This window comes from Centruroides sculpturatus, unplaced genomic scaffold (assembly GCF_000671375.1).
Source record: "Centruroides sculpturatus isolate CEXI.00-Female unplaced genomic scaffold, Cexi_2.0 scaffold75, whole genome shotgun sequence".
Classification (NCBI taxonomy): domain Eukaryota; kingdom Metazoa; phylum Arthropoda; class Arachnida; order Scorpiones; family Buthidae; genus Centruroides; species Centruroides sculpturatus.
The window spans coordinates 407,357-428,800 of record NW_019384342.1 but is presented as its reverse complement, the minus strand read 5'-3'; the positions used below and the strand labels follow the sequence as shown (position 1 = coordinate 428,800).

Here is a 21,444-nt window from a genome sequence, read left to right as displayed (position 1 = left end):
TGTAAGTTCGCTGACCTGGTGGAGATTGGAAACTTTTTATCCCACTCTCGGACACCAGTGTAAGTTCGCCGACTTCCGGGGGGAATCGTTAATCCCGCGTCAGAATGATCTAGGGTAGAACGCGTGTGGGTGTGGTGGAGGAGACACAGATGACAAGAATCTAACAAAAACCCGTTTATTTTATACATAAAATTAAACTTACACCTAGGAACTAGAATTATCTAGATACAGTCGACTGTTTGGACGTCGTGGACGTTTGTCTCTCGTCACTCGGAGATGGGTCCCGGGGCTGCGGCAAGTAAGGAGACTTGTCGGGAGGTGTCGGTGGCATGGCTCTTTCGATGGACACTTGTGCGGACTCTGCGTTTCTGTGCGTCGACACACACAGAGAGTTTTCGCTCAGGACTTTTTGGAGTGTAAGTACTCAGTAGCACAGTTTACGGAAGAAGTTCCTTTGTCCTTGAAGATCGGGGATTATATCAATCTCCGTTCTCCAATTTGTTTTCTGATTGGCTCCCTCGTCTGTTTCTAAGCGAAAAACGATTCCTTTTCGAGTCACGAGAAAGATCCGCCTTGAAGAATCTACTTGACACCATCCGTTATTCTGGCTGCAAAATGTTGATGGAACTTTGAAACTTGCGCTCATATTTTCCACCATTGTTGTCTAGTCTGTGACGTTTTTTGAAATTTAACGACACGACGCGATGTCCTTTCTCGTCATTAATCTTTCCTCTTTTCCAAATTTCTATGTTCTAATTATGTGCATATGAACGACTTTTCAAAGGTCCATCTCTACTGGAGACCGTTTGCTTACAATTATTAATTAACCATTTAAAAATATTACATTCGGTTTACATCAATAAAGTTTTTTTCTCTCGTCGCGGTTTCATATGACTAACACACCTAATTCGATCTTTGATCGGTTTTTAACAATAGACGATTTTTTTTTTAGTTTCGTTTTAATAAATTTCTAATAATAATTATTTAATTTTGACTCATTTTTGGGTCCTCACAGGTTGCCGACCCCTATTCTAGAAGAAAGATCATAGTTCGGATATCGAGTTTGTTCTCGAAGCTTCCTTCTAGATTTATCGGGAACATTCTAGAATCTTTGTCTGGCGAAAATATAAGGGACGTTCATTTGTCGGCAGCGAAGGATAAAGGATGCTTAATTTTCTTTATTCTGATTAAACTTTTTACATCATCCTCCCAGATCATCCCACAGCAAAATCATATTTATGCCATTGTATTGAGCATATCGGCCTATTAGAAAATTAAATTGTTATAATATATTTGAAATTTCCGACATTTTTGCGAGAAATTTGAAACTATAAAAGGCAGTAAACGTTACACGACGTCATATGATATGAATTATTGAATTTTAGGAAAAAGTTAAACATCTTTTTGAAGAATTTTCATTGCTTAGCTACGGCAGCGAGTAAGTAATACATATTCATGATCCAGCACATCGTCTTCGTTCTTATTTTAAGAAATGCTGCAAAATAAAATGGATATTTTAACTTGTTTAACAATGTTTAATTATTCTTTAACGAAAATTAGAATTATATTATTAATTTCTATTTTTCTAGAGTTAGTTTAAATTTAAAACTGACACAATTTCATTATTTATTTAGCAAATACAACTCGAAATCTTTCAGATAACATTTTAAATGAAACTATATAAACAAAATAATCTTTTCACTTGCAATTTCTAATACATATTTTTTGCTTTAATTTAAATTTTTAATACTTTACATTGATTTGTTGTTACATCTGTTTATAATTATAATATGTTATTTAATGTAATATAGTTAATAATATAAATATTTAATTTTTATTTGATTTAAAAGCTGATATTTGACATACTGTTACATATTTAAAGATGTAATGACGTAAATATTTAATTCACACAAATTTAATCTTTCAAATAAATTTACTTTGATTGATGGCTATGAAATGGAATTTAAAATAACTATTTGCATTGGCGTTAAGTCATAACCTTAATCAATTAAAATTTGATATTGTGAGAAAATTGATATCGTTGTCATTTTGAATTATATAATAAATCACAAAATTTAGATGAAGTTGTTATATATTCTTTAGCAAATTAAATTTAAATATTGCGCTGCATTTTAGGATAAGTTTGAGTGTCATCATTCACCATTCATATGCAAGAACGATAAAAAATACATAAATAATAATAATAGTATTAAATTTATCACTTTAAATAGTGTTTGTTTTTACTTTTTCTACCACTGAGAATACTGAGACGGCTTTTTTACACAGCCATTGTGGGTTCGATCAGGCCCTCAAAGGGGGTGGCCGGATTATGTACGAACGGATAGACTTATCCGGAAGAGATCACCCATGAAAAATTATTTGTATTTTCCGAATTCGATCTTGAGCTCCATAGTAGAAATTGACACAGGTCGGACGGCCGAGCGGTTAAGGTGTCAACTACCGCTTTGGGGGACCCGGATGGAATCTGGACGCGTCAAAAATCCCGAATTTTTCGGGGTGACTCGTCCGCATATGTCGGCCTAGTCCCTTCACCACCCGGCAATACTGTTGTGGGCCTGGTCGAATTGTTAATGGGCTTGCTAAAAGGAGGCTCTCTTGGTGCCCACAGGGCGGAAAGAGTTTAAAAACAGTAAGTAGGTTAGCATGTTAACCTACTACTTCTTAAATGTAGTAAACGTGCAGTTTTTTAAAATCTAATAGACGTGGCAGTTAAGTGTTAACTGCCTCGGCTCTCTGGCCTTGTGAAAGATACAGGTATCCCTTGATTAACGCGGTTAATTAATCTCTCGAAGAGACCGCAGAAAACTTTTGCGGGTTTGTAAGGTTCGTGTCTCATCCGGACCTAACAGATTTCATGCCGCCTTGCTCTCATTGCGAAGATATGTAATTAATTTAATTGTAAACGAATGTCGTTTGCGGTGATACTAAACTGCACTCGTAGATTGTGCGATAACTTAGCCATTCAGGAATCGATCGATTTTGGGCAGTTAACTTTCCTCAACTTAAGGAGAGTTAATAGCCATTAATTGCCATTTGAAGCCGATCATACTGGGCTACGTTGTGCTACTTAGTCAAGTTCATTCCATATGTTTGTCATATTTTTCAGACTTTATGCATAAGAAACGGGCTCCATCATATTTTTATTGTTATAGCTTTTACGGCGTGGACGAATCCACGCCGTAAAAGCTATAACAATAAAAATATAAAAAAAAGTTTAAAGAACGCTTTTTATTCACATAAATGAAGTAGAAAGTAAAAAATAATTTTTTTTTTCTCAGCTTTCACAGTATTTTGCGACCAAAATTAAAAACGTAAACCAAAAATTGATAGAAAGTGTAACTAAGAATATATCTAAACATAAGCGCCCCTTGTTTAGATATATTCTTAGTTACACTTTCTATCAATTTTTATGGGCTTTCCATGAACGCGCACGCTTTCATTTTTGGTTGCATAATACTAAGAATGCTGTGAAAACAGAAATAATTTATTTTTTACTTGTTAGTGCATTTATGTGAATAGAAAACGTTTCTTTAAATTTTTAAAAATATTTTTTATTTTCTACTTTTTAGTTTTATAGACTGAAGTATCGAAATTATTCTTAGTTTAATAATTTAATTGGCAAGTGGATAAAACATCGAGTTACAAGATTTTATGTAGACAGAAAGACTAAAAATCCTTTCAGTGATCAAGTGGATAAAACCGCTGAACACTAGTAGTTGGATGTGGGTTTGCGCATTGCCAACGGGCTGGCCACTTCAAACTTTTCGGATTTTCTTCACATTAGTAACATCACAATAGGAGCCATTTTCCATAAAAAAAAGTCCTCCGGGAGGCACTCCTCTCGACGGATCGCCCACTTGTCACGTTGCCCTAAACAAATAAACCGAACCTGGACAAGACTGAAAACTCATTTAATTCAGCAATATTTAGGACACTAAGAAACATTTGAAAATCGAGAGCTATAGTTTTTTGAATACGTACAATTGTTTAAATATCTTGAGTAAGCGTTTTGGGTAATAAGTGAAAGCATTGCTTTATAGCGGCAATAACTAAGATTTGTATAAAAATGAGTTACGTCATGAAAGTACCCATGAAACTCAAATTTAAAAAAAGTATTTTCTAAGAACCACAGTATCTTGGAGTATTGGCAAATTTATCAACACTCTTAACGGAGGAAACATAACCATAAAAGTTTATGATGTACAATATGTTCTGTGAGATCCTGTTTTCATGTTTTTTGTACAGTACATATGCTCTGAACAACGTATTAAAAATTACACGTCTTGCCACCTTGAGCTATATTAGCGATTGACTAAAGAAGAACGCGACTGGTCAGAGTTGAATTGGATTAGATTGCATTGATAAAACTAAGGCAATGTAGCACTTGGGCGATCGTTGTTCCATTATTGCTTCTTTTTATATTCAGGTTTAAATGTGAATTTGTGTTGAACTGGAGTCTAGAAATAGTCTTGCTGTATATGCATATACAGCAAGACTATTTCTAGTCTTGCTGTATAGCATATACAGTACAAAGCTACCTGTACCCTATGGCTCCACCTGTACATGAAATCCTTGTCCATGGATAATCAAACTAACATTAATCGTCATCGGGATACGATGCATATATGCCTAGGAGGAAAAGAATAAATATTTCCGAAGATGTCGGAAGAAAAGATGCAGAAAAGTTAACATGCTAGTGACTAAAAAGCAAATTCAGATAAATTTCAGAAACTGTTTTATGTACAGGCTGCTACTGCTTACAATGCCTCTGAAGAATATCCAAATTTTTAATGAACACATTAAACTTACATATCCAAAGAAACTAAAAATTCAATTTGCATCTCGAGTTCGTTCAGTCCGAGTGGCATTGTGATTCACTGTGACATCGCACAATTTGTGAATTTGCATTTACATCTGTCTACTTTTTCGCTTTTAGTTTGGAAGAATTAGCAGTACGTTCTCTCAGACTGAGACACTTCAGCATTCTATTCCGGCACGGTGTTCTCACATTACCTCCAGATTCAATTTTTTAATGTTGCTATGTTTACGTCTCCTTTATAACAAACGTATGATTATTGATTAATTAATTAAACCTTCAGCAACAATTATGGACTTTTTACTTATGTTAACTGTCGAAAACTTTTTCGTTTGCATGTAAAAAGTATCTTAGCACGGCTTTTTATATCTAAATTATACAATTATCGGAAACATTGTTGCAGTAAACTGTTATCGTCCAATCAGAAACATTCTCATGTTTATAATGTCATGTATGATACGATCTTTACGGGTTCTTTAAAGCCTGCAATGAAATGATACTTTTGTTAAAAGAATAATAATAATACGCACATTTTTTATAGGATTTTGAGTGACGCAATTTCCATGGCTTCTATTGTAGTTGCTGCTTGCTTCATCATTTAATAATTACAACACTAAAACATAATAGTACAGTATTGATTATTATTCATATATGAACCATTAATTACATGTTTTGTTTATTTAATCGATTTTATATTTCCATATTTTTAGTAGAGTAAGCAGATTAATATTGCATGTAATATTATCAGAAACTTAACTATTTAGTTAATAATGTTAAGTAATAAAATAGTTAATTTAGTTAAGAAGGTTAGATAACGAAAACAAGAAAAGCAATTAACAAACAGAACTTTTGTTGTGTAAGCTAATGAAGATGTAGCAAGTCTCGGTGATTTCTTAGCAACGAAAAAACTTCGATTACCTTTACTAAGATGTGCATAAGTCGATGCATTTTTTTGTTTTTAAAGAGAATTTCTTTGTTTAGAATTTTCTGTGGCGTATGAATTATAACAAAGTAAAAATTATTTAAATAATTAATTGAAAGGCAAAATATTTAATCAAATTGCGAGTGAATATAAAAACGAAAATTATGAACCTATTTTAGATTAATTTTAATTTAAAGAGTTTAAAAATTCAATTAATTCATTTGAATTTTCAGTTGATATCGAAATAAACTGCAAAATAATACAAATTTCTTTGTTATTTTTATTAATTTACTCGTAGAAAAACATAACTTATTTACATAGATTATTTTTAAATTAAAGACAATCGACGAGAACGATCCAGCAGAAAGATGGAGGAAAAAATACTTTACTAAAATAAATTGACTTAATCAATTTTTTAAGATCATTATTAAGACAGATTCAGTATAGTGCAATCTTTGCAATATAGTATATCTTTTGGGCTTAGTTTTTTCTGAAGGTACGATTACTTTCAGGATCTATATCCTACTTTTAGAACAAATTTCATTGGCAAATACTATCTTGGTTTATTTAATGTCAATAAAGAGAAATTAATTAACTTCATTCCAATAATCCCGTATTGAATAATACGATGAAAAGAAATAATCCTTTAATCTGCAGTTTTATCTTATCCCATCTCTTAATTAAGTCAATAGAAAAAATAGAACACAGCATCAAATGAAGATTTAATCAAAACATTAAGATAAATTATTTTCAAAATTTTTTAAAACAATTTCACAGGAATAAAATTTAAATATTCTCTTAGATGTATTGTATATATTCATATACTAAGTGCTTTTCTATGAGACTCTTCTGTCTTTGAGACACAAAACTGTGCTTTGCGCTTCTCTTCATATCACATCTATGTTGCAATTTATTATTATTTAAAAACAATATATGTAACAATATATATATATATATATAGCTTAAATAATTCTAAGTAATTATTCTTTATTAATTTTAAAAAATTAATAAAGAATAATCAATATGAATCAATAGAATTTTAAATAATACGAAATAATAATAATAATGAGCATTTTTAAAGACTTGATGCTGAAAACCACGTAGTTCTATCAGGCATCGAGAGTTGAACTTTGAAACTTCATAGTTCATTAAATATCCTATTTTTTCAGATTTCACGTTTTTCTGGCAACGTATTCGATGTCTCTTTTTGAACGCTCCATTTTATTTTACTTTCCTGGCTCTGTTGTATATAACAGAAGGAAAGTAGGCGCTCAGTCAAAAAATGACACCCAGATGTTTACATTTTTGGACTCAGGGAATCTTAAAACGTCGAGATATGCAAAAAAGTTCGAAGCTTTTTTCTGTATGTATGGATGTTGAGCTTATTTTCTGTATGTATGAGGGCGCAGAATTTTGTTCACCCGCTTTGAAACTTCTGTGCTTTTCGTCGAAAAGTTTTGAAATTTTTCTAGGAGGTTTGCTTATTACGGGGATTGATGCTATTAAATTTTAGTTGTTAAAGGTCAACGGGCTGGGGAGATAGAGGGGGGTTGTATGTCCTATCTGGACTAGGGTTGGACTTAATGACGATTTTATTCGTTATTATCATTTACAATTTTTTTTATAAAACTCACCCCTACCTCAAAATTAAGCTTTTTGCCAATTTATAATTATATAAAAAGTTTTTGAAATAAAATATCATAACAGATGGCGCCAGTCGCAGTTATAAATGTTGCCGGAAAAGTTAAGCAACTCATGCTGGATTTTTCTATAAGAAGTCTTCTTCCAGTTAAATAAGCTATTTGAATGAAACTCACGTCAGAAAGTCAGAGTCGTTAAGACCAATATAATCATATAGGTATTATAAAATAAGCTGCAATGCATATTTCAAACAACACCAGATTTTACAAGTCATATTATGAAATATACATTTAATGTTATGATTTTTAACAAACTGTGAATTGCTAAATTAAACTTCACGGTTAAATTCATTTACACATTAAAACTTAGAAAACACATAAAAGCTTTTTATGAAACGTCCACTTCACGCTAAGAAAATAGCATTAAAATAATGGTTAATTTTTATTAGAGACTCTTCTCGTAAGTATGAAGTAGATGTATCTTTCTGCAATTTTATTTTTAATATGGATATGTTCTTACATTAATATTCTATCAAAATGAACTTATAAAATATTAAATTAATTATTAATGAGATATATAATTTTCGAAATAAATTTCAGAAACGACTAAATATCATCAAATATCCCCCCAAAAAAGTTTCTAAAATACTAGAATCAACTGCTTTTGTAAATGGGAAAGATTTTATTCATCGTTGGTTTAATCTAAAACAAAAACGAAATATTCAAAAATAACTGTATATTCATTTAATGAGCTCTGTAATTAACTCATTATTGTATTGCCATTGAACTGACTTCGCTTAATATATTTACTAGACAACTATTACGTAGGATCGTTGACTGTTTTAAACAGTGCACTTACAATGTAAGTAGTTTTTGATGAAAGACCCTTAAAATTATCATTCAATGTTGGACGACTCATTGAAATTAGATTCGTCAGTAATGGCAAATTAAAATCGTCCAAATAATTTATTTGAATTAATGCCTGGCGTAATAAATGTACATAAACACGACAGTCCTATTTATATTGTTTTAAGTTATCTGAAAAATTAAGCTTGAAATTTCATTTTGTATTTAGGCCTATATGTTATGTTGTTTCTTTTTATGTATAGTGAAATTTATAAAAATTATTTTAAACTTATTTTATAACAGCACTAGACGATTTAATACTATCATACAATATATAAGAGAAATGTAAGATGAAAAAAAAGAGGATTATATTGTACATTCTCAATGCTGTAACTTCCAGTTACAGTATTATAAATGCTTCTTTTCGAGTTATACAGTATAATGCAAATGAAATGCAATGTAAATTATTGGTTTAGCCCATAACTCCTGGCGTTTTTTTTAAGTGAAAATTCTGCGTGAAAAGTAAAACGTTTTGGCAATACGTTTTATGTTATTCAATAGAGAATTATGTGCTCTACAAAATAGTGTGTTTAGTTTTTTTTATGCTGATATACTTTTTATTCTTTTCATTTCAATAAAATGGAGTGTCAAGTCGACAAAAAAAGAGCACTTTCGACACCTGCTTTTTGCGTTTAATCGAGGTGCCAAAGCCACAGTAGCTGCTCGAGAGATTTGTGAAGTGTATGGCAAACAAGCGATGCCTCTTAGGACTGCTCAAAATTGGTTTAAGTAATTCAAAGATGGCAATTTCGACCTCAAAGACATGCAACGCACCGGACACTCCGTTCAGTTCGATGAGGAGCAACTGAATCAGCTTATTCACGAAGATCCAGACTAAACGTCGAGGGAATTGGCAGAGATAATAGAATGCTCCCACAGTATCATAGAGCGTCACCTTCACTCGATGGGAAAGGTTCAAAAGTTGGGTGCATAACCTAAACTTAAAAAAAAAACGCCAAAACTTTGGGCCAACCCAATACAATTCACAGGTTACTTTAATAAAATTGCTCAACGATACTGGCAAAGATATATTTTCTGTTCTTTATAACGTCAAAAAATATTTAAAAAATAATTTTTGGAGCCAATTATACCTTTTTGATTCCTATCGTACCTCAAATACCTTGTAGACTAGCTGCTCAATAATAACGTAGCTTTTTCTTTTTAAAAATTTCTGATAAAATTTCCTCCGTTAATTCCATTTTTTAGTCCTGATTCCAACCATTTTTTTTCTTTAAGAAAATTACATCCCAAAACAGTAGTAGGATACTCCTCACAGTGTTCTACAGGGTCGCCAGCTCCGAACACCCTGTCAAAGATTATCTTCATCTAGGCATAACTAGTTTTAATCAATTTATAAAAGAACCTTACATGACTATTTAATTTTACCTGTTTTTTTTAAATTTTATCACATATATCGTAAGTTATACTGTTGTTAATTCGGGATGGGGTGAAAGTTATTGCCTTTTCTGTATCGCCATTGCAAATTAACTTAATAAATCATAAAAAGTTGATAATTGTCGAACGATATTAATAAGATTATTGAAGTATTTTGAATGCACTGAAAATGTACAAAATGCACGATTGATGTTGATTTGTTACAACGAAGAGCTCAGCATTAAAAGTTAATTATTACCCATTTAAAACATATGATGATGACAAAGATAGTAGAGTATCGGAAACGACAAAAATCGAAAAGTATGTTTTTAAAGCCATTCAATTAATTTATAACTTAATAGTCCATATATTCTTCTTCTGATTAGTCAAGAAGAATGGAATTTGCTATTACACAGAAAATAGCAAATAGTATTTTTATTATAAATAACTACGTTTAAAAACAAGCAATTATTTATTATGACATCGTCACAATGCCGGGCTGCACTTTTTAATCATATTCTTAATTTATTCAATTTAAAATGTATTCTCTCTACCTCAAATTAGTAGTGGCTTGCCCCTATACATTATACTTTTGCTTTAACAATAGATTCGTGCCGGTCATCTTTTAACTGCTTTCAGGGGAAGTTTTGAATTAAAATAACTTGACTTCAATTTTGCATCAGAAGTTTATAAATAGATAATGGAGGCCTCCTGCCTCTAAAGTTTTCATATCTGGTCTCATTCTCATCAGAATAAGTATAGTTTTATCATTGAAAAATATTTTGTCCTTTAAATTAGATAATTGTAAATTTAATCAACTATTTTCAGTCTTATTTTTCCTCAGATCTGGTCGAACAAATATTTTTTGACAGAACCAATTGAAAAATATTATAAAAAGTTATGTGTGTTGTAGCAATGTGTTTTATATCATTTGAAATAGCGTTGTATTCTTCAGGATTTAAACGTCGAAGCGTAGGCTATACTATGGTGAATATTCAATTCTATTCTTAAATATAATGTCGTCATGAATCAGTTGTACAATTATTAAAAGAGATGCAATATTTGAAAATAAAATTTTTGTAAATAAATGTATCGCTATTTGACCTCAGTCAGAGAATAGCGCGATCAGATATCTCTTCCCAATATTGCGAGCAGTAGGAGTACTCTTTTATCTAATTCTAAGGGTGAGGGATAAATTTTAAATTTTTATCCCTCACCCTTCATCTATGCTAATTGACCTTATTGCAGACATGACATATTATATTGGGCAAAGATTGATGTAATTTATATAGCCCAGAGTATGCTACATTTTCGCGTAAAGGTCGAATCTAAATCGGAATAAAAATTTCTTTTGTAAACATTATAAAAATGTCTTTCGAGAGTTCAGCTACAAAAATTGGATTGAAACTACAAATATAAGCTGACACTGACATGCAATTGTGAACAGTGGAAAGATTTCCTGTTGGTATAAGCACTAAATATCGCAAGGTCGATCGATATCGAAACTATTTTTGAAAATTACGATTAATATACAGTAATAGACGGATTGCAAACAAATAACTGCTTCAGATGGTGTTCCACTATTTGTGTAAAATTATTTCTAATGACTTTTTAATCAAATATATATATACTGTATATCTTTTAATTCATTATTTCTGTAGATATTATTTGAAAATGCTAATATATAGGCCTACGTTTATAAAACACAAAAACAGTATTTATAATTAGGAGAATGGTTTTGTTTTAGGGGAAACTATGGCTTTGTTATATTTTGTTATGACTTTAATAAGAGCATATAACAAAATATAAGAATATATACAGTATTTGTTAAGAATTCTTCAAGACTGCATTAAAAGCATCGAGTAAAAGTATATTTATTAGAAACAAAATTATAAAAATAGTCCAACTGACATCTAATTTTATATATTAAAATATCTTAAAAATATATTAATGTAATTCGAATTTTTCATAACTGGAAGTTAGACCAAATGTTCATCCTCTCTTTTGTCTTTATTCCAAAATTTTAATTGAATTCTTTGCCAAATATTCTATTAGATTTGTTTAGACCACTCATTTATTTAATTTCGAATAACTTGTTCGTTTGCTAATTTACAATACAGATTTTAATTTTCTTTCATTCAGCAAAGTTTTAAAATCATTGGGTTTTTAAAAACTTACATCGTGTTGGGCGAGAGAGATGGCATAGAGACAAGACTATAAATGATTTAGACGATCCAATGTTAACATTATTCTTACGTCTTATCCATCAGAGAGCAGCAGAATAAGTCTACAAGCGTTCAAAATTTCATCCTCTACAATTCCCCAAATTTTTAAAATGTCATTCTGATTCATCCTGTATAATAGTTGTGAGTTATGCCACCCTTTTGACACCTGACCAAAGTACACATACTTTTAGTAAATAAGTATAGGTGACAAGAATTCCACGAAACTCGTCACAATAATATTTGCTACACATTGAATAATCATCAAACAAAGTCACATTTTTGTTTTACATAAAAATCTGGATATCTCTTAAAAATTATTGAGATTATAATTTTTTTAATATACTGCACTAAATAAAATTTTATAATATACAAGATGTTCTCCTTAGAGATTTAATGAACAGTTCGGACTACGAACAAATTGGATAGCGAACACTTTCGCGAAATATTTTTATGTTCGGACAACGAATATCTCACAGAACAAACAGAAGAAGAGACTTAAAATAATGAATACCGATTGGTCTTCCCTTGTCTTCGGGCAACAATTCGAAACTTTTCGGAGCGCTGGAGACGTCGACATCGACGCTCAATCCAGTATATACTGATCAGATAGTATTCCTCCGAACTTTGAAACTTCTCCCTTGTAATTCCAGCCTTTAATTTTTCTGACAGAAACATTTTTTTTTATAGTATTCGCGAGATTGTCGGGTTAAGTTTTGTGTCGGTTTTTATTTTCGTAAAATGAGAGTATAAAAGTAAAGATAGAGAGTGGACAGAAGATGTCTGATGTTGCTGGGCAGTATGGCTTGAGCAGGTCTACAGCAGGCCGCAGTTCAATCTTATCTAAGAAAGATACTGTATAATCAAGAAGACTTAAGCACTAAAGGAGCAATGAAAATCACAATCTGAAAAATAAAGAACATTGAAGAGCTCATAATGGAACCTAAAACAGATCTGACGACAGAAGAACGCCAAGAACTCTTGAATGAAGAACACCAAGAAACTGCGAGATATTTTTTTTTGAAAAAGAAGATTAATGCCGATATCGGCTATTAAAGATCCTTTGAAGAAGTAGCAGGATGTCAGAACAACGGTCTTAGAATGGCATCCAAACCAGGTTGAGGTTAATAGGCTTAAGGATCTCTACAATTACAATGCTATTAATTATTTCTGAAAAATCCTGGAGAATAGAGAAAAACAATCGACATTAGACATTCTTTAACCCCCACAACGGAAAAACTTAACTAATAAAAATGCAAGTCTGTGTAGGCCTATATGTAGTTTTATTATTACATATAAATATACGTAGTAAGAAAATGTAATTTTTTTATTTTTTGGGGGTCTCCAGAACGAATTAATCAAATTTCCATAAAACCTATGGTAAATCGATAATCGGTTAACGAACAATTCAGATAGCGAACAAAGTCTTGGAACGGATTATGTTCATTAACCGATCACCCACTGTATTAATAATATACTTCTGATTTTCTGTCGTGTTTTACCAATAGAAAAAACATAATGACGTAGTAGTAGTAGTAGTGAAGTTTTACGTCTTTTATCTAAGGTAATGGCAGGCTATTTATTTGAAAAAAAGCGAAAAGAAGCGACGAACTGCAAGATATATATGAATAGGTCTGGACACGATTTTGTAATCCTTTGCGTCAGCGGCCATTTTGGAGTTTATCCATAGGGTATTCCCTACACGAGATTTGTGTGAGTCGGCTATATTTAAGTACAGAAAAAGTGAAATAATGGATTACTGTGTGGCACCAAATTGTAAAAGTAAATCTTCGAATGCTAGATTCTTTAGATTTCCTGCAGAAAAGTAAAGAAAAGCAAGATGGTTGCAGAACTGTAGACAATAAATGACAACGAACCGAACATTCTAAACTGAATACAATTGCAGATGTAAATGGCACTGTTGGGACCTTAACAGAGCCGTAGAGCATGCCCTTGGGAGCAAAAATGTGAATGGAACCTTATTCTACATGTGATCCTTTGCGAGATAAAGCCCCTCTAATTCAGCCCCACGCGATTGGAAGTCGCGATGCGCACCACGCGCTCCGGTATTATCGTGTTTAATTAGCCCATGAGACTATGCTGGCTTTAAGTAACCCACTTGACTATGGAGTACTTGATGATATAATTTTACTGGTGTGGAGGCTCACCCCAAGCGCACGACTACATGCGGAACGTCTACATGCGGAACGTCTACATGCGGAAGGCAAGCGATAGCAAGCCTTGACCTACAAGGAGCATGGAGAATAGGTAGTAGTACTGGTTCAAGGTAAAGATGTTTTCGGTCAGTAGAAGTTAATGCATTTATTTGTTACAGGCATCAATCGCCGTGCCTATAACTTAACTTGCTTGAAAGCACGACGTTCGCAAGCAAGATGGCGACCGGAACTGTCGCCATTGGATTTCCACATTTGGACGCGAATATCTGGCAAAGGTCGCATGTCTGACTTTTCTTTATTCTTTACCGATAAATATCATTATCTTGTCCGATCACAGTGCCAGGCAGTGTGTTAAACACGCGAAAAGTTTAGCGGAGACTGTATATAGCATGGAAGTAAGCTGTAGACTGATTTCGGAGAGCTAAATTTTGCAAAATGTCACATATAGAGATATGGTTTCTTTGACTTTTCTTTAATATTATTGCACCACTTTAGAAAATGCCTACATAAGTGATAAGACTAATGCAACTACTAATTTGATTAGTTTCAATCAAGAGAGCAAAATGATAAGGATGCTTTTTATTTTAAACCATTTTGATCGACTTACATAAAATTGTGATTGCATACTCATCCAAAACTATTATTAGACTGGAATTTCACTGGTTTTATGTAATTTTAATTTAATGCCGTATAAAACTAACTGCTCGTACAAGTTTGTTTAAAACCTGCACTATTCAAAAAGCCCCAAAATGGCGGCTCTATAAGTAAGATAACATTCGTGTCCAGACCGATTTATATAGACCTTGACAAATTGGAATTGTTTTTAGAGGTAAGGAAGTATTCTTTCCTTTATAATAAAATAGATAAACAATATAAAGGTGTCATTGTTAATCAGAGATTACGTGCTACAATCGACTTCGGATGAGTTTGCTCGCGATATTTTGTATTGTGGAAATAGAACTGAACAGAAAATTAAGGGAAACGGAATTTAGTTATTTTTCCGTTTTCTCTTTCTGTATTCGTTTCCTGTAATATGGAAACCAGCCTTAACGCTTTCAGTGAAACGGAAGCGCACAGACGATCTTACTGATGGATATGCCGGATATTTGAGGTGTTGATTATTGTAATCCGAATAAGCGAGAGTCTACTGTATTAGCATTATATAAAGCAGTGGCGTGCCGTGACATTTGACGATAGGGAAGCTGTTTCTGTAAGAAGCCGACATCCAGGGGCAATCAGTCAATTGCGCGTCAGTGATGGTCTAGGGTCCATTCTTGTCGTTTATTCGATAAGCCAGTAAAAACCGTAGACTTCTCTAAATGCATTTTTAATATTACAATTACATTCCGAATCGCTAGCCACGATATAAGGGCTACAATTAAAAATAAAACAATAAAAACTTATTTGGTGAAATAAAATGTGTGGTGGATGTACTGTACATACCTGGTACAAAATATTCTTCAATTGTATGAATATACTTTTAAAGAAAATTATAATTAAATATAGCTTTGTAAAAAAATGTACATAAAAATAACATAAAATCTTCTTTACTTTTTAAATCTTAAAACAATGCACTTAGTCAAATAGCTCCCTACGAGTGGCTATTGGATGGAATCGAAGACGGTTGCAAAGCGTGCATACACGCGGACTGCCAAATTCCCAGGGTGCCGATACCGGTCAATGTCAAATGCCTCTTTTTTCGCATCACTAGTATATCTCAAAGGACGCAACAGGGCTGTTGTAGATTTTAAACATTTCTCACCATAGCTGTAAAAATCTAAATATGTTAAACTAATAGTCATTTATTTTCTAACTAATTCGTTTTAGGACCAAGTGTCCTCAGAAATTTCCAAAATTACAACTTTTCGGTCACTCTCCTTGAACTGGAACAATTTCTGTTTTTATTACATTAATAATACAAAGAAATCAGTCTCCACTGTACTCGGCTAGAGATGGTTCGGTTAAGCTTTTGTTTAAGTAAAATTCCGGCTCTTTCGTCAGTGTTTTGTTTATGTCCCCAATTCCCTAATCGCTTAATTATTTAACTACTTCTTAAGTAGAAATAAGTCGAAACCAGTTACTTTGTACTCGAATATTTGTAGTCTCGAGAAAAAAATGGAAAGACAAATTTTTATGACAAACGGATACATAAATCGTAAATGTAAGGAAAATAATTTTTAGAGCTTTTTCTGTACCTCGTACATCTCTCTCATTCATTAAATTTAGCTGTAAATTACACTGTCAAAGTAACAGTTAATTTTTTAATATTATACAAGAATTGTACACGTTTTTTTTTCTATATCCCCTTAGAGATGGGATATACGAAATCGTAATATTACTGGTTTAACATTGAAACCCGTGAGTAATATAAAATAGGAGAGCGGAATAAAAATATCAAATATTTTAATGGATTTTTTAAACTCCTGTCAACTACTGTATACAGAACTATCATAAAAACGTACCAGTAAATTGGGTTAAGTTATAAATCTACTCGTGATACACGTAATCGGGCGAGGGCGGCCAAATATCTAGCAGGTGGGCGGCTAACAGCCCAGAACCGGTCCTGGATAGAATTGAATGCAGTATACGTGTAGCATCCACCCGAGGTCCTAGGCTTCCACCGGCTAAACCGGGTGAGGTTGGTGCTCTATAAAGCGCATGCGCGAATCTGGCTTTTTGGATGCTGACGATACAGCGTTTCCACTCCGCCACTAATATTTAAATATACAATAGCAATCTTACCTTTTTTTTTCACGTGTAGTGTAGAAATTTGTAATAAGGTATATAATGTGGTTATAGTAAAATATCGTGCGATTATTTTCATATAATTAAAATTAATATGTATTTATTTTTTTAGAAAATACAAGGGAAGCGGCACCTCCACCGCTTCCAATGACGGCATGCCACTGATATAAAGTACAATTATATGTTTGCCTTCCTACATCCTGCCGGATTTAAGAGATTTTTCGTTTTATTTAGCAATATGTTTATTACTTATATGAACAAATATAAACATCCGAAAAAATAGAACTTAATTTACAAATGTTTATATTTTACTATTTTAAATTATGAATGTATCGTAATATAGAAATTAACAATATATATTGGTTTTCGCATCACTAGTATATCTCAAAGGACGCAACAGGGCTGTTGTAGATTTTAAACATTTCTCACCATAGCTGTAAAAATCTAAATATGTTAAACTAATAGTCATTTATTTTCTAACTAATTCGTTTTAGGACCAAGTGTCCTCAGAAATTTCCAAAATTACAACTTTTCGGTCACTCTCCTTGAACTGGAACAATTTCTGTTTTTATTACATTAATAATACAAAGAAATCAGTCTCCACTGTACTCGGCTAGAGATGGTTCGGTTAAGCTTTTGTTTAAGTAAAATTCCGGCTCTTTCGTCAGTGTTTTGTTTATGTCCCCAATTCCCTAATCGCTTAATTATTTAACTACTTCTTAAGTAGAAATAAGTCGAAACCAGTTACTTTGTACTCNCCTCTACCTCTTTGGAGGCACAAGGTACCTGTTCTGATTCCACGATTGCACGTGTAGGTCCCCTTGTACCTCATGGCACGTTTGGTGCAGAGACCATAACGACTGAGCAAAATGAAGAAGTCGCGACGGTACTGCTTCGTGAGGATGGCGTAAAGAAAAGGATTGGCGCATGAATTGAGCGGATAAAAAAATACCAATAAAATTTTAGATTTGGTGACATTGATAAGTGGATATCCGGCGATAGCCGTTAGACCAAAGAACGCTATCGGTGCCCAACAGGCAAAATCTGTAAATACTAGCATGGCCATTCTTTTAGCTACAGTTTTGTCATTTGCTGTGGCTCTTGATTGCTGTCGAGTAATAGATAAGTACATTTTTCCATAACATTGACAAATAAGGAGAAATGCAAGTCCATTGATGGTCAGTAGCGTAGTGAGATAGGTTAAATCTGAACGAGTTTTGTTTTCCATTGGGAGACATATACTAGTTTTAGCGTAATCACTAATTCCTACGAGAGGTAAACTCGCCATTGTTATGGCATAAATCCACCCACAAATCATTATCTTTGCAGCCATTCCTAGTCGTAATCGTTTGTTGAGATGTATGGCATAAGTAATCGCATACCATCGTTCTAATGTAATAACCGTAAGAGTAAATATAGATAATTCACTGGCAAATACTGTCAGGAAACCAGCCACTTTACAACCAGAACCTGTAAATATTAATATTCAAAACATTACTTTTTAAGGTCAAAATATGAATTAAATCTTAGTTCATTAATAAAGCAATAAATTATAATTAAAGCTAATATATTGTTGCATAAGTCATTTTCTTGATTAATCTTAAACATGATGCTTGTTTTTAATCAGTTTAAAACATTTCAAACTTCAACACAACAATCTTCATAAGAGGAGTTATATATCATGTTCTAACAAATTTGACATATTTAGTTACATAAGATTAAATGAAATTGTTTTCAAAACCAAGATATAAAAATAAAAAGTTAACCGATTTATATCTTATATTTCTTTGGTAAATATTTAACGATGATTTTTGTAGAAATAAAATTTTTATAAAATACAAATATTTCATATTCGATTCATGTTCTAAATCAATTTACTCAATAGTTTTCTTTTTTAGAATTAGAAAAGATGAAACTGAAAAACTATTATCGTATTAGTTTCTGTAGTATTTAATCTGCTTAATATTCTGTTTCTTGTTCTTTTATTCTTTAGAACAAATTATTCTGTAAACTGTGTGATTAGATAAAATACTGTACAAAGTAATTCTAAACCTGTAAAAATTCTTATAATATTAAATTTAACCTTCCGAAACGTGACAGTTGTTTTTGATATGAAAAAGTCAATAGTGAGTTTGTTTTGTAGTTTATTTTTTTGTTTTTTGTACATTTGAAACTTAAATTTCCATTTTTTAAAGCTTCGTTTTTTGATGAATTAAAGAAAAAATTAGATTTTTGTTTAAAATCTTTCTGAAATTTAAAAATTTATAAAATTCATTTAATGTTTCCAATCATTTATATGTAAAAATTTCATACGTAGAAATTACTATAAATTTTAATAGTTTTTAAACTAAAATATATCCGATTATACGAGAAAATATGTAAAGCAGTTTTGATGGTATCAAATTACGTATATTTTATCTTTTAAGTCTTTACTCTGTACACTTATCAATTAATGAAGAATGATTTCAAGAAACAAAAGAGCACCACAATAGATCCTTCATTTCTTAAGAGGAGACCGAAATAGATACAATGTTGATAGCTACTTCACTACAAGAATAAATTATCTCAATTCACAACAGAAATTGCTACTTATTTATCTATACTGACCGAAAGCTGATTGTTATCCATTCAGTGACTTGCATAATAGAAATTTATAAGCTCATTTTTCTTCTAAAACAAAATCAATAGGACAACCTTAAGCTGAAAAAAGGTACTTTTATGTATGTGAATATCTCATGCTTTTAAATTTTACGCTATTGTAAATTTGTCATCTATTTTAAAACATTAAGATTTATAGGTGTAGGGCCTACATTACATCCTGTGACTTTTATAAAATAAAACATATTTGGTTTTAAACTAAAAATTTTAAATTGATCAATTAGAAAAAAATAATTCTATATTATTTTGTATTGATTTAGGTAAGCCATAATTAAATTATTAAATGAAACATTACTGTACAATATACGAATTATTTATTAACGTTATATCTTTACAGAATAGCTCAAAATATCAGAAATTATGACGACTTTGGATAATTTCTCACCAAATAGAATCTCACTTATAAAATTAAATGACATTTTCTATCTTCATGCCAAACAAGCACGCAACTTTAAATATTTTTATTAATATTTTAAACAATGTCGACATTATAAATTTTAAATGATTAACTAAACGAATGACATGACAATTAGATTCCAAATTTGTTAGAATCTAAAGAATAAGGTTTTTTGAAGTAAAACAAATGTCATATTCTATTAACTTTGTATAAATCGCAGAAAGATAAATTAATCTACTTAAATGTATTTATAATTTAAATATTCATTTACAAACACAGAAAGAAGACTGTATGAAACTAAATTCAAGAGTAGTTTAAATTTTAGTCTCTGAAGAATCTCTACTAGGGATAAAACATCCATTTTCTAAAGGCAAAATTCTATTAGTGATGATTACTTCATTGCTTGTGAAATATTTCTTTTGGTCACACTCTCCTAATACACGTTTCAGTATTTCCTCTTGTTCCAGACTATGGACATTCAATTTGGTGCAACTATTTTTTATGGGATGGGGAGAACCTTTATGAAGAGGACTGCTGCTTTCCTCTTCTGATGAAGGTGCGCTATCTTCACTGACAACACTTAACTGACGGCAATTATCTCCTGGTTTTCTTACGGATCCTAAACGTACTACTTCGCAGGAGGATCCGTCAATTTCTGGGAGCATATCGATTGTAGATGAAACACTTCTTGTGCCATCATCATAAACAGGACCGTCATCTCCTCTGCACTTTCGATCGCCTCTACCTCTTTGGAGGCACAAGGTACCTGTTCTGATTCCACGATTGCACGTGTAGGTCCCCTTGTACCTCATGGCACGTTTGGTGCAGAGACCATAACGACTGAGCAAAATGAAGAAGTCGCGACGGTACTGCTTCGTGAGGATGGCGTAAAGAAAAGGATTGGCGCATGAATTGAGCGGATAAAAAAATACCAATAAAATTTTAGATTTGGTGACATTGATAAGTGGATATCCGGCGATAGCCGTTAGACCAAAGAACGCTATCGGTGCCCAACAGGCAAAATCTGTAAATACTAGCATGGCCATTCTTTTAGCTACAGTTTTGTCATTTGCTGTGGCTCTTGATTGCTGTCGAGTAATAGATAAGTACATTTTTCCATAACATTGACAAATAAGGAGAAATGCAAGTCCATTGATGGTCAGTAACGTAGTGAGATAGGTTAAATCTGAACGAGTTTTGTTTTCCATTGGGAGACATATACTAGTTTTAGCGTAATCACTAATTCCTACGAGAGGTAAACTCGCCATTGTTATGGCATAAATCCACCCACAAATCATTATCTTTGCAGCCATTCCTAGTCGTAATCGTTTGTTGAGATGTATGGCATAAGTAATCGCATACCATCGTTCTAATGTAATAACCGTAAGAGTAAATATAGATAATTCACTGGCAAATACTGTCAGGAAACCAGCCACTTTACAACCAGAACCTGTAAATATTAATATTCAAAACATTACTTTTTAAGGTCAAAATATGAATTAAATCTTAGTTCATTAATAAAGCAATAAATTATAATTAAAGCTAATATATTGTTGCATAAGTTAT

General features: G+C 32.1%; 2 protein-coding genes across 2 annotated transcripts in view; both read right to left on the bottom strand.

Annotated features, from left to right (window-relative positions):
* Positions 1–1,201: 1,201 nt before the first annotated feature.
* LOC111634514 (lutropin-choriogonadotropic hormone receptor-like) lies at positions 1,202–19,900 on the bottom strand. The gene is made up of 3 exons (XM_023379315.1): positions 19,867–19,900; positions 17,589–18,293; positions 1,202–1,263 (listed from the first exon to the last, which is right to left on the bottom strand). Exons 1-3 carry the CDS (start codon positions 19,898–19,900, stop codon positions 1,202–1,204), a joined length of 801 nt encoding a protein of 266 aa, XP_023235083.1.
* The window catches only part of LOC111634507 (lutropin-choriogonadotropic hormone receptor-like), a 115,811-nt gene continuing 114,181 nt past the window's right edge, over positions 19,815–21,444 (bottom strand). Inside the window, exon 7 of the mRNA XM_023379304.1 lies at positions 19,815–21,328. Within this exon, the coding sequence (XP_023235072.1) occupies positions 20,193–21,328 (1,136 nt within the window). The 3' untranslated portion in view covers positions 19,815–20,192. The remainder of the gene's footprint in view (positions 21,329–21,444) is intronic.

What these genes read in the sequence shown, in the direction of transcription:
- LOC111634514 (XM_023379315.1), bottom strand. Translation starts at nt 19,900, where the DNA reads ATGTCATTTAATTTTATAAGTGAGATTCTATTTG. An exon ending in TATAAGTGAGATTCTATTTG is followed by an intron (nt 18,294 to 19,866) that starts GTGAGAAATTAT and finishes TAATATTTACAG; the next exon opens with GTTCTGGTTGTAAAGTGGCT.